This window comes from Alligator sinensis, unplaced genomic scaffold, assembly GCF_000455745.1.
Source record: "Alligator sinensis unplaced genomic scaffold, ASM45574v1 scaffold645_1, whole genome shotgun sequence".
In the NCBI taxonomy this organism is placed as follows: domain Eukaryota; kingdom Metazoa; phylum Chordata; order Crocodylia; family Alligatoridae; genus Alligator; species Alligator sinensis.
The window spans coordinates 794,601-808,333 of NW_005842586.1; the positions used below are offsets into that span (position 1 = coordinate 794,601).

At 39.9% G+C, this 13,733-nt stretch overlaps 1 protein-coding gene across 2 annotated transcripts in view; it reads right to left on the reverse strand.

Moving 5' to 3' along the window:
- Positions 1-11,586, reverse strand: part of SLC24A4 (solute carrier family 24 member 4) — a 163,305-nt gene extending 151,719 nt beyond the window's left edge. For both annotated transcript variants that reach the window (XM_014524266.2, XM_006032804.2), the window contains exon 1: positions 11,480-11,586. In XM_014524266.2, coding sequence (XP_014379752.1) covers positions 11,480-11,528 — 49 coding nt within the window. In that variant the 5' untranslated portion in view covers positions 11,529-11,586. The remainder of the gene's footprint in view (positions 1-11,479) is intronic.
- Positions 11,587-13,733: the final 2,147 nt, after the last annotated feature.

Consider the following 13,733-nt stretch of genomic DNA (forward strand, 5'->3'; position numbering starts at 1 on the left):
GTGCTCCCTGAAACTTAACTTAAACCCTGTAAAATTCAGTGTAACAGAGTGAAAGTCAAGTGCACTGAAGTAGTTTGGAATGTAGCATCATTATATTTGTACTACTATTTAAGATGGGTGGCCCATTCTGCTAGATTCTTTAAAACATTCAGAAAGATTCTCCTCCTGTTCTGAACAGTTTATGTTTTAATATGAAGTAAGAGGCTAAATTATAGGGATATGAAAAGCAAGAGGATAAAAGGAGGGCCTGGAAAGAGGATAAGAATTACAGTAAGATCCCACAGAGCAGTGAACTTGCTATGAGTGTAACTCAGTGGTTTGAAAATAAATATTCTCAGCTCTTCTGATGACCTGCTGTGTAACTTGGGACATGTTACTTCAGTCAGCTTCTTTGGACATCTGTCTTATCCACTTAGGTTGTAAGTGTTTAGGAACACAGAGAAGGCAAAAGGTAGGGCAGGGTGGCACCTTAAAGACTAGTCACAGACACAGGGACAAAGAGTGTTAATGCATTTGTACAGCACCATGTGCAATATTGGTTGCACCTATGAATTACCCTACTAGAAATAAAAATCAATACACTTTTCTCACTTTTCTTTCCATGTGGCCAACACTAGGTGACTGATTCCATGAATCCTTTCCCTTTTTGTGTCCTTGTGACATGATATTTAGCAGAATTTGCAGATTTGTTGGGATCTGACAGGGCCATGACAGAGTACTTCTGTTGTGACCTATTCCATGAGTGCACTATGGTACTGAGGAGAGATTTGGAGGAGGAAAATTAACAGATTTCCATATGAGATCAGGGAAGAAATTCTGTCCATTGGGACAGCAAATAGACAGAGTAGAAGAGGTCAAATGGACATCTGAAGATAACATAAGTAGCAAGATTTATGACAAAAGCCTACAGCAGGTATGTAGGAAGGGGATGACTTATGAATTGCATTAAAAGATAAGACCAACATTTATATTTGATGCAATAGATAACAAGGAGCCAGTGAAATGATGCCAAGATAAGCTGACATGATCATGGAGCCTCTAAAATAACAAAAAGTTCACCCTGAACGCTCAATAAAGCCATGAACTAAGGATATACACAAGCTGAGGATGTACATCTGAAAGTTTATGTTGGCAAAAAGCCCTTTCCTAGAGAGTCAATATTTAATGTTAAAAATCATATACTGTATTTTGGTGCATATTACCCACCCTGGAATAAAACACACACCCTATTTTTGGAAGACCCCAAGAAGGAAAAAAAATCTTACCTTGGAGTACAGGTAAAATATCTGAGTTCTGGGGTCTCTGGAATTTGGGACCATGAGCCAGGGCTGGAGGCCAGGGGCTTTGGGGCTGCAGGCCACACACCAGGGCTGGGGGCTTGGGAGCTGGGTTTTAGGGGCTGAGAACTGGGGGCTTAGGAGCTGGAGCCACATGCCAAGGCTGAGGAGCAGAGCTGGGGACTGCATGCGGGCCAGGGGCTGTGTGGTGGAGCCTGACCCAGCCACAGCAGGGTGGGGGCTGAGGGGCAGGGCCCAGCCCAATCCAGCTGCGGTGGGGTCCAAGCCAGAACATGGTATGGATGAGGGCTATGTGGTGAGCCCTGATTCAGATGCAGCAGCACTGGGGGTCATGTAGCAGTGCCTGGTCTGATCTGGAAGTAGCAGAGCTGGGGCCAAGAAGTGGATCCAATCCTTCAAGTTGGCTTTGGAGCCCCTTGCCAGGTGTGACCCAGCATATGGTCCTGGGCTTAGCACATCAGTTCATCCCAGTACCTGGCTCCTGAGCTAGTGAGCAGGATATGACCACAGGAGAAAGACCTGGGTACCACAACAATTGATGCTGCCACCACTCTGCCTCCTCACCGCCAAATGTCTGGACCCAAGGGGAGCCTTTTCCTCGCATATAATGTGAACCCCAATTTTCCCCAGCTGGTTTGGAGGCAAAAGATGTGGGTTACATGTGACAAAATATGGTAATTCAAAGTATGTATTTAATAACAGAAAATGAAAAAATAAATTATTTTCTCAAATTGGTTTCTTACGTTTTAGTACTGTATCCATAACATGGAATCACTGGGGTACATGGGAATATAACAAACTTTAAAAGGGCCATCAGACCCCCAAATGTTTGACAGTCATTGACCTAGAGTCCAGCTAATCATGTCTCCCTGTGCCAAGTCACTGGCATTCGTGAATGCAGTAAGAAACGTATCATTAGATTTTTTTTAACTTCTACTATCTTTAATGCTGAGATTTACTATCTTCAATACTTCCTGAGGGAGCAGTATTCTTTCAATCAAGTGTTTTTTAATTAAGCCTGATCCAGTGGTTCCAGCACTGTGTGGGTGCTCAGGAAGTTCTGTGTTTTATCCTTCCTCTTCCTGTGGCTGCCCCAAGTCAGTACTTTCGACAAGACTTCATAAATTGGCTTCGCTCCACATGGGCTCACAAATGAAGGCTTTGAAAATGTCCTATACTGCTGCACAGTCATGAACCAAAACTAAAAACACCTTTAGTGCCTCAGTCTTTGAGTATACAACTTCATAAATCTTGAATTGCTTTTTGATATATGTTGTAGCCACGGTGGTCGAGGAAATATGAGAGACACAAGGATGTTTCTGCAGTGATACCTTTTATTGAAACAACTGCATAGTTGAGAGAGATTTTAAACAAGCATTCAGGCAGAAGATGACCTTCCTCAGGTCTGAGAAAGGAGGAGACACAGCTTGAGCTAAGTAGCAAAGAAGCAATTCTTGATAAACTATTACTTAACACAAGCTGTGTCTGCTTTTTCTCCAGATTTGAGGAAGGGTACCATGCATCAATTGCGCAGTTGGTTCAATTAAAGATATCTTGCCATTTTAAGTCTTTTCTTCAACAAATTCAAGTTGTCAGTGGAACTTATCCACATGCATTTGAAGGCATGATATTTTTCTCTTCTTCTTTTCTTTTCTCAAGTCAGAATTAGCCTTAAAATATGTAGCTTTCCTGCATCTTTATACACCTCTCCAGCTTCCACCTCCACAACAAAATCCTCAGCTTCTCCTCTATGACCCTTCTTGATTTAATATCTCTTTATCTATCATATCTTTTACCTTCCAGTTGTATTGATCCCCACCTGCATTCTGCCAGTGATGTCATCCCCATTTGCTGCATGTCATATATTTCCTTACATGCAAGAAAAAGAATGAAGTATAGTCATGATCTGTAAGGTCACTTCCTTATCTGTCTTCAAATAAGGTGGTGCCGGCAAACCACTGCCGTATGATAACAGACAAACAGGTAACTAGCCAAGACTACAAACTGCAGTGCAAAACTCTATTCTCTTCCTACTTGCCAGGGGCACCTACATAAATCATTACAGTATCAAAGAATGGATGCAGTGTTTTAAAATCTGTCAAACAATCCAGTGTTTCATAAAGACTTTGTCTCAGGCTGACCTCTGAAGTTTGGATTAACGTGCACATGGATTGATTTATGACGCCTTTTCAATCCCAATTTCCAAGAACACTGGAGTGAAGTATGATAATAGCTATGCATGACACAAAAAGAGAGATGACAGTACTTTCCATCTTAACTTCAGTACATGGCTGTGTGTCAGGCACAATAATAATAATAATGGCAAAGGCAGGAGAAAGGTACAGAAGTAAGTAATGAAAATAAAACAGGAAGGCTCAAGGACAGGTATGTGAAAATATGGCCTTATCAATGCTAAAATGTACAGATTTTTTATGTGCATTTATTAGTGGAAGAAACATCCAAAAGAAGAGTTTAGTTTAACAGCCAGCCACATGAGGGAAGAAGTGCTTATACAATATGCACACCTAATTCCTGATTAAGGCTGAGTTGAGTCATGGCAATGTAGTAGGCCATTTCTCATTATCTTTCATTCTGAAAATCTCAGTTCAAGTCCAGTCCTATCCCAGCTAGACTGTCACTAGTTTGCTTTGACCTTAAGCCAGAAGTTCCTTGCTCTGCCAAGGATTTCCTATGTATCCTTGGGCAAGTTACTTATATAACCGGTCTGTGTCTCAGTTGCTCCACTCCCAGGAATGCTGCAAGCATAAAGACAGTACAAGTACAGTATGCTCAGTTGTTCTGGTGATGGGGCCATATAAGCACTTAAGATATCTAAATATGATAGTTGGGCATAAGTTGAAAAGTGTAGATCTGATTCTAGAGTTAAACTTCTGGGGTTTTGATTCAACTCAGAAAAAGGGAAAAGGCATTCAACTATAGAATTCAGATGTGGTTCTGAACTTCCCCACATTTTAGGGATGTATTGGGATCTGTGGTTTGGTTTCAAGCCCATTTCTAATCTGAACACAGATTTATCTTGTAGGACTGACAGGATACAGAATGTTTATTACTGAAGAAAAATCTAATGTGAATGAATATGAGTCACATGAAATAATAACAGCATCATGAAATATTTTTATGTTTAAGAATAGACAGAAATCTATTGAATGGTGTTTCTTTTTGGTTCTTCTGCCGCTGTTTACTATACTCTAAAGGCCAGGTTTAGTCAGAGATTTATTTACTGTGTTTTTAACTACTTCCTGCAATCTTGGCACCTAGACCTGGGGAAATGTATAAATTACCCTGGAGTTCATCTTGTGATCTCAGCTCTCATGGGAAAGCTGCTGCCAGGTTAAGCTGAAACACAGATAGATCTGTTTGTTTCATTGCTTTGTAATATTTGGGGTGTCCATTTTAATAAAAAATTGGGAAGTGAATAATTAAGGCAGGAGGTTAGTTGTTTCTGTAATTTTAGCTCATGTCTAAATAGGGTTTTCAGTATGAATTATTTCAGAGAAAGCACACTGAACAAAACATTTTTACTCATATAACTCGAGTAGCTTTTTCATACTGCAGCACAGGGCAGGGTGTCACCTTAGAGACTAACTCTCAGTAACTCTCAATATACACTTACAAAGCCTGGGATGAAAAGTCAGAAGTTCAACCTAAATTTAGGGGTAAATTCTGAACGGGAGAATTGGGAGAACCTTGGGAGACAGCAAAGAATAAGTTGCCATTAAATGTTTGTCAGTTGTCTTCAAAAAGTCCACTTAAAGTGACTTTAAATCATCACAAATCCATCTCACCTAGGAAACAGAAACCACCTGAATGAGATCACAATCAATAAAGGTTAGCACTCAGAATCTACAGGGACAAGAGAGAGTCCTGAGATTCATTTTTTTTTACAAAACAAGAAAGTGACAATTGACAAGTGAACTAAGTTATGTTATTGCTGGTTAGTAAATCTTTCTGCAGCTGACAAGCTGTATTTTGTTACTCCCTCCCTCTAGGAATTTGTATCTGAAACCAAGAATTTTGTGCATTCCCTTATTTTGATGTTGGTTGAACTGACACTAAGATAGAATATATAGGGCTCTCAAACTACTTGTTGGGTCTTTGGAGGTTTAAGAGATAGTAGTAAAGTAACATTACACCATAATATACATACTGTCAATAAATCAATGCTGCTACTATAGTTGTTTATTTTTATATGTAAAAGAATAGAAACGTTTGAGTAGTTATGACAGACTAGAGAGGAGAATTTGCAAAGAGCATACTACAGTTATTACTGATGTTACTGCAGAGAGACAGGAAGGATTTTTTGGGTGATACCTTTTATTGAACAAGCTGCATGGTTGGGATAAAACAGACAAGTTTTCAAATGCAAGGCATTCTACATCAGGGGTGAGGAGGGAAGCAAGCGCAGTGCTTGTTAAGAACAGTGGGTAGAGCTGTGAAATCAGAGGGAGGAGAAATTCCCAGGGGCAGCAGACAAACAATTAGCAGAAGAAAAGAGTTCTGATTACTGAGAGATCAAGGCCTAGCAAAAGGGAATGCACTGGACATTCTACAAATACACATTAAAAACACATGTCTTCAGGCCCTGAGGAGTCATTATTTCAACTGCCCACAAGAAAGACGAAGAGTGGGAGACAGAAGTATTATCCCTATTTTACAGATGAGGAATTGAGATCATAAAAAAAACCCGTCATATTAAGGTCATACAAAAAATCAGGTTCAGATCCAGGAACTGATATCTGGACTTCTCCCCCAAGCTCAGTTCGATGTCCAAAGCATCAAAAATGTCCTTTCCCTGTCTATTGACAAGTATTATTTCCACTGATTTTAAGAGAATGAAGTTTTTAAGCATATTGCTTACTGTGGTTTGTTACACCTTTTAAATTAAAATGCTAAACAAATCTTCCAAAATTCAGTCAACATTTGAGCACTCCAGTTGTAAATTGGAAATATAATCTAGACAATATTATTATACCATTGTTTAAAAAAAATACAAAGGCGCTAGGGAAAATGAAAGGTATGTTCCACGAACACAGAAGGAATGTTTATCTCAGCTTTAGTGAACAATGCTCTTGATTCAAAGTATTAAAATGGGTCTGAGGATTGCAAAAATAAAATGATTGAAACAATAAAAGAAAAAATGCTTACTGAATGCTGAAAAAAGAATATTTAACTAAGCATAGTCTTTTTAAATACAACTTTTAGATGGAAGTGAGTACATCACAAAAAACCTTGCTTTTTCATACAAAAGGGCATTTTTCTATCTTCTTAATAAAATCTACTTTTAGGAATCAATCCTGTTGGCATTAAAGTCAAGATGAACATTGCCACTGATTACTGTAGCAGTAAGATTGAGATATCAATGCGTTAATTGCAGTGCATTACCAAAAACATCTAAATTTCTTCAGTTTCTCTACAAAGTCTAAGGCTTGGATAATTCAAATGTACATAGGCTTAATGACTAGGGCTCCATTCTGATCTCAGTTAAATCACTGTATATACCATTTAAATCAACAGAGTTACCTGGGATTTATGCAGGTAGGCCAGATTCTTATCTCAGATATTTCTACACACTGGGATGCTGAAAGGCACAGCTGTTGTTAGCAAATACTCTGTATCTCACTGTATGTGGGCTGATGAGTATTGTGACTTCTTTTGCTTCGTTGATGGCAAGGAAGGTACCACAATATGTATTTTAATTTTAGGAGAAGGTGCACATCAGAATCTAAGATTGAGCCCTATTTTGCACCCAATCTATAGCCCATTTTTGCCATCGCTATCAGTGGGACAGAGACACTTTGAACCAGGTGAAAAAAGTAGCAATTCAAGAAACATATGATGCAGTGGTCTCTGGACAGAATATCATAAATTCTTCAATTTCAAAGCTGTCAACCAACTTATTTAAAAGAGTGACAGTAATGTATTTTAATATATTTCTCATCTCTGGTAATTATTTTAATATTCTCCCCCTCCAATGCAGTTATTAGTGGAGAATGTTTACAATAACAGAAAACTGTTCAAATCAAGTGCTTTAATATCCTAATATAACTCAATTGAGTCATATGACTAGAATGTTTCTAAGTGGAAGAAACACAGCACCATCCAGTCACTCCACAACTGCAACTGCACTTGAAATGTTACTCATAGATCTGGAGAAAACAGAGATTGTGGGAACATTTTGAAGCAAGAGGGAAGCAATCAGAGCATAGAACCTGTAAGTCAGTCATGATGGGCAGATGGCATTTTGAGAGCTAGTGAGACTGTTGGCAGATGGCACTAACTGTTTGGAGCAGGCAAAAAAATGGTTACAAACTGATTAGAACTGTTAAGATACAAAAGACAACCAGTCCTTTCTGATGCCTTTGCTTTAGCATGGAGTTAGAGCACTCCCTTCCTTGGAAAGCCACTAAAGTGCCTTTTCAGAGATGGAAGAAAACTGAGCACAGTTTCCCTCATCATGGTGGTTCCCCAAACTTGTTCAAGGGGTAGATAAGTGGGCTTACACCACATGAAATAAGCAGTCGGTTCAGTCTCCAGAATGTATGGGTCTTGGAGGATTTTCAGAGGCTCAGAGCCATTTGCTTAGAAGCCCTAGACCCTTGTGTAGCTCTGTTACCCTCTCCACCTCCAATTTCTTGGCTGCTTGGCAGCATTGCTGCATGGGAACCTGTCTCTCCAGATATGCCCCAGGAACTTCTAGTAGAGAGGGAGTTTCATGTCACAAGGCAGGCTTTGGAGGGAGCTTGATATGGCTACAGGCTATATATTAATGACTAAATATTTGATGTTGGGCCACAGTATGAGTTGCTATGGGAATAACTGGTCTTCCACCTGATTACATCCTACCCACTTGCAAGTCCCCTGTTGCCTGTGTGTGTGTATTTATATAGGTGATATATTAACCTCTCCCTCTAGAGCATGTCTTGCTAAAAGGGATTTGCAGCACCACCTCAGATGTTGGTGAATGTCACAACATTCATCTCAAACATTCACCTGGCCTCTAAGTGTTAAGATAAATCTTTCCCTTTCCAGGTCTCCAGTATTAGCAAATAAATGTCTCTTCATTTTCTTCCCCATCCTTCAGAGCCTCAGGGTTCTTTTCTTAAACAGTACTGCCAGGACTTCAAAGTGTTTGCTGTTCTGATATAGAAATGCCCCAGCAGCATTAATAATGTTTTCAAGATAACACAATACAAAAAAAACTGCTTTGGTAAAAAAGCATGTTCAGATAGTAAAGGCTTCTCTGTTTTCTAGTGGCATGGGTTACAGAATCTTTCCCCAAGATATATTAGCCAGGATGAGACTTTGTCACAACTGTCATGAACTGCTGACTTTATACATATCTATAGCTGTAACTTTGGACAATTTAGAATAATTGTTTTTGCATGTGAGTGACTATGTGAATTTGGTAAGAAGGTAAATAAATGACATAATTTTTCTTAGATCCTTGAAAGATGTGAAGTGAAGCTCTGGACTATGTGGCGAACTAGTAAAACAGAAGCTCAGCAACAACCTTGTAGTGACATGATGAGTGGCAAGTGGATGACTCCTGGCAAGAATTTGCATTCCCCAAGGGGTCATGAACATGCTGTCTCTCCAAGCACACATGCAAAAACAAATCTACATAAACAAAGTTTTATATAAGGTATCTTTATATTTGAATGTACAAATACAAACACCTGTGGGACTCATGAGTAGCCTAAGATAGATATGGAATAATCAGTTTCCATGCTAGTACCTATGTACAGACCTCTTATATGTTATCATAGCCTGTGCTCTAAAAAGTGAAAAAAATGGAGGTTGTTTTGGGTATAACAGTGCCTAGGTACTCATTTGTTTTTTAAGAAAATCTTAAAATGGAAAAGATGGTTTTGTGGTTTAGGTACAAGATGAAGATTTGGGAAATATGATTACTATTCCCAGTTTTTGTCAAGAAAAAATTCTGTGTAATTTTGGTCAAGCTCCTTAACTTTTCTGTAACTCAGTTTCCCCATCTGTATTCTGAGGATGTTATTTATATATCTCATAGAGATATGAGATACTCACATGTTACTCTCTCATTTTTACATATTAGTTGTCTCTGTAGCTTCCACTTATTAAACTGCAGCCTTCACTTTCCAGCCCTCAGACAGACAAGAGTAGCAGCAACAGAAAATCTTACTGGGGGAGGGGGGACATTTTTACTATTTGCAGACTTTTGTCTTCTATCTAATCACTCTTGGAATGTCTGTCTTCTCTTCAACCTAAGAAAGACACAGAGAGATAAGCTTCACACAACCTGTAGCACAACAGGAAGTGGCTAAAATGCTGCTGCCACGTTCCTGTGACATTACTTGATAAATGAATCTAAATAATAACTGCAGGCAACACTTAAGAAAAAATCTGAAATGAGCAATGCTTGTCAAGCTCACAAGTTTAATATGAGACTCAAGTTACTTGGTATTTTTCTTAAAGACCCAGATCCTGGAGACATTTAATAATTTTCTATTTTGGATAACAGGGCACTCTAAAAGCTCAAAATCCAAAAAAGAAATAACAAAATTATACTTTTACATCTCATAAGTTTTAAGACAATCTCGTATTTTGGGAGGTTGCACAAGATTTCTTAACAGGACTGTCAATCTTGCTTGAGTGATTTTATTCTCATTCTATGTTGCATATGGAAACTTATATTCTTCTCCATTAAGTTTTTAAAACATATATATATAGGGTGACCATATTACTTTTAAGGATATCTAGGACACACTCCCTTCCATCCCCAACTCTGCTGCAGGCAGCAGTGCTCTATCACAGTGCCTGCTTGCCCACCTGCCTGGCATACCATGCTATTCTACCCTGCTGGACTGCACCCCATGACCCTGCAATTCTGGTACTTCTGTATTAATTTTCACCAACCATCCAGGACTAGCCTACAAAATCCAGGACTTTCCTGGCCAAACCAGGACACATGGTCAACGTACATATATATAACAGCCAGTGTAATGAAGTGAATGACCATTTCAGCCTAGATCGTCTCAAGTTATGTTTATTTGTCTCTTTCTCTATAGCAACACCTTTTATAGAATAGTCAACATTATCATAATTGTTTACATAAGTGCACACAACAGCAAACAGATTTCTTTCCGCATACCCAGTGCCTATAAAGAAACTTTGGGACACCATAACTAAAGACTTGTGCTTTGCTGATGCTAGCTAAACTTTTTTCACTTGTCCCTTAGAACTGCACATTAAAGCTAAAACAGACTTGTACCTGTAGAAGGCAGTTGCACAACTCTGAACTCTAGTAAATCAGAGCTGTCAGTACCATAGTGCAGAATAGGTGCTGTCTGTTTTTTTAGAAGGTGCAGCCACCATCCTAACTCATGATCAAGGAGTGGTGTTACGGTTTTAGACAACATTTCTGATTTAAGATTAGTTTGGCTAGTGCTATATGGGAAGATGTCCCAGCTTCCATGCACTATGAACAGAGAGAGGCCAAGGGGAATTAGGCCACAGAAAAACATGGAGGGTAAAAGCACTAAGGACTTAAATTCACATCAGACTGTACCCCTCTGTTACAGCCCTCAGTAAATCATGGTTCCAGGGCCAGGACTGAAATGGCGAGATACAATGAATGTCAAGATGGCTGAATTCCCTGATGCCTACCTCATCTCTTCTCTCCCCAAAATGCCAATTCTGACACATTCCAAACCTGAAAAGCTGAACATGCTTCTTTTAACTTAGCTTGGTGCAGCTTTGAACTCACAGCAATTGATACAATAAGTTACCTTAATAAACCATTACATTAAGTAGCAATTTCAGCATTGTAACCTTTTCTACTTATGGTTCCAAAAAAAGTGCACAACCTGCTAACAGGCAGCAGCAACTGGACAGAAATGACAAGAAGGAAAGGTACTTTGAAATCCAACCTCTAGGACGAGCCTCATGAGACCTTAGACACAACGTTATGACTGAACATTACCTTTGCTAAAGCCCTTGAGTTGCTTAGCAGTATCACCAAGTACTTTGCTCATAAACCTTTTCTCTATATGGCACAGCCTTGCCTTTTCATAAGTTTGACATTTTTATGTTCACAATGACACATCACTGCAGCTTTCGTTATGACTGCACAATGCAGTAGATCTCAACAGCCTACAAGATACCATAAAGCTTTCATTCCTTACCTGGGTCTGTACAGTTCTTTTCTTCACGTGTCCCATTTTGTGATACCATTAGTCTTCTATTCCTCCATATTTCTGACAAAATACGTTTGTCTGCAGTAGCTGATTCTTGTCCTATATTAAATAAAAAAAATGTTCGTTTAATGCTCAGCGATGCTACCTGTATCTTCCCAGTTGGAATGTACCTACCTTCTGGACAAGAGATCTGAGAGGCTATGAGTATGTCACATGCCAGTGTAGCAGTGCACGGGAGCTAGCACAGGTAATTTTAATAGTCAAGATGCAGTGACATGTGCATGCTAACAATCAGTGTACATACCCGGGTCCTCTGAGGATTTGTATTCCAGCTGCTGGCACATGCTAAAAATTGCGCTATTGCACATTCACTGCTATTGTTACCCATGCCAGTTAGATTAATCTTGCACAGGTATGCTAACATGTGCTACAATCACGTTTGCTTTGCTGTGTAGACACTCTCTAAGTTTGGCATTGAAATCTTTGAATATACACAAATATGTGCGTGTATATGCATGCACACACATACAATATGTTGTCCAGGAGCATAAGGATGCAGGTAGATACCCAATACATAGGGGCAGAGGTGACTTCTTTTTTCCCTCAAAAAGATTCCACATGGGCACAGTTTTTTCACACACATGTTGACTTAAAAGTGAATATCTGCTACAAGGGACTGACCTGGTCAGCACTAAGAGCATTTTGGCAATGGGTCCAATCCAAAACATTTGGGAGATATGTTGAAAAAAAAAACCTATAAGATCAGGTCCTGCAAGCTCTAATGGGACAAAACTCCCACTGAAGTCAATAGAAAGTTGCTCGAGCAAGTGTTCTAGGATCAGGCTCCATTAAACTTATCCATCCACCTCTCCATATATCATGTAAGGAGCATTTGTGCTAATGGAAATTGCATAATTATAACCACGGGAAGAAGAATAGACCCCTTTAATATAATCCTTTCCATCTTTATCCTACCTGCTTAAAATGCATGCTTCATATTAAAATTTAGTCAGGGTCTAATTCGATATTTTATAGAATCTATATTTTATCAGGCATAATTTAACGTCAGCAGTAATTTTGCCCAAGTAAGAAACAAGAAAACCCGGTCTTTGTTAGTTTGGCTAGTGCCACTGTCAAAATGTTTGACTGATGCCACAGCTATAAGAACACAGAAGACAGAAGATCAATATTTATATGATGTTTCAGTCCCAATTAACAACCAAAACCTAAAGTTATGATGGTCTTGTTGATAACCCCTGAGACTGTAGAAGCACCATACATCATCTGACCTTCATCAGATAACTTGCATATATTATGATTTTGTGACCAAGATATATCCATTCCCTTAAAAGAAGCTTTCTTTGTCCCAAAAATCTTCATAACTAAATAGAACTGCAGTTGGGTATTTTCACAGACCGATTAAAAATATCACAAACTATTCTGAATGTGGGAAATTACAGTACATTTTCAAGGCTGCAACACAGAATGATTTCCAAAACTCTGCGGTCAATATTAGATCGCCTGTGTGAAGATTGCTAACTTCGTCCGCTAATGGTTTGTTGTCACCCTAGATCAGGTTCAAGTGTAACAGGCAATGAATTGAGCAGGAGAGTGTTATAAACCATGAAAACTTTTACTGAAAATATTTTTCAAACACAGCTTTCCACTCCAACTTTAACAGGAGACAGCAAATGCCCAGCCATGCTTCTACAGAAGCTGGAGTGTCTAAAATTAAAGTGGGTCTGCCTTTTGAAAGAAAAAAAAATCACAGATGCATCCCTACCCCCATGCAAGGAGCTCAGCTGATTTCAAGGCTGCCGGGAAGTGCCGGCTCCTGGGCCACGGCTGCATCTTTAAAACACGATATGAGCAGGAGAAAAGCAAAGGGAAGGAAGGGGAACTTGCTGCCTTTTTTCCTTTCAAAAGGCAGTAAGTTTAAAACTAACACAAGGATGTTCGTCTCCACTCAGCGTGTCATTAGAGAGGCACCGGTGGCACCGGAGAGACACACGTGGGGGAAGCCGACAGTTTGTTGGGATCGGGACTGGACGGAGTCTTGGAGCGGGGTGGGGGTGGGCACAGCCCCTGAATCCGAGCTTCCTGGACCCTAAATGCTGGGGGCTGCCAGCGGGGGGACCCCGGTGACGCGCGGCTCGCTCTCCTTTCAGCACCCGTCAGCAGGACGCCGGGCGCCGCGGGCCAGGTCTGACCCGCCAGGGGCGGCTGCTCGGCCCCGGCCCCG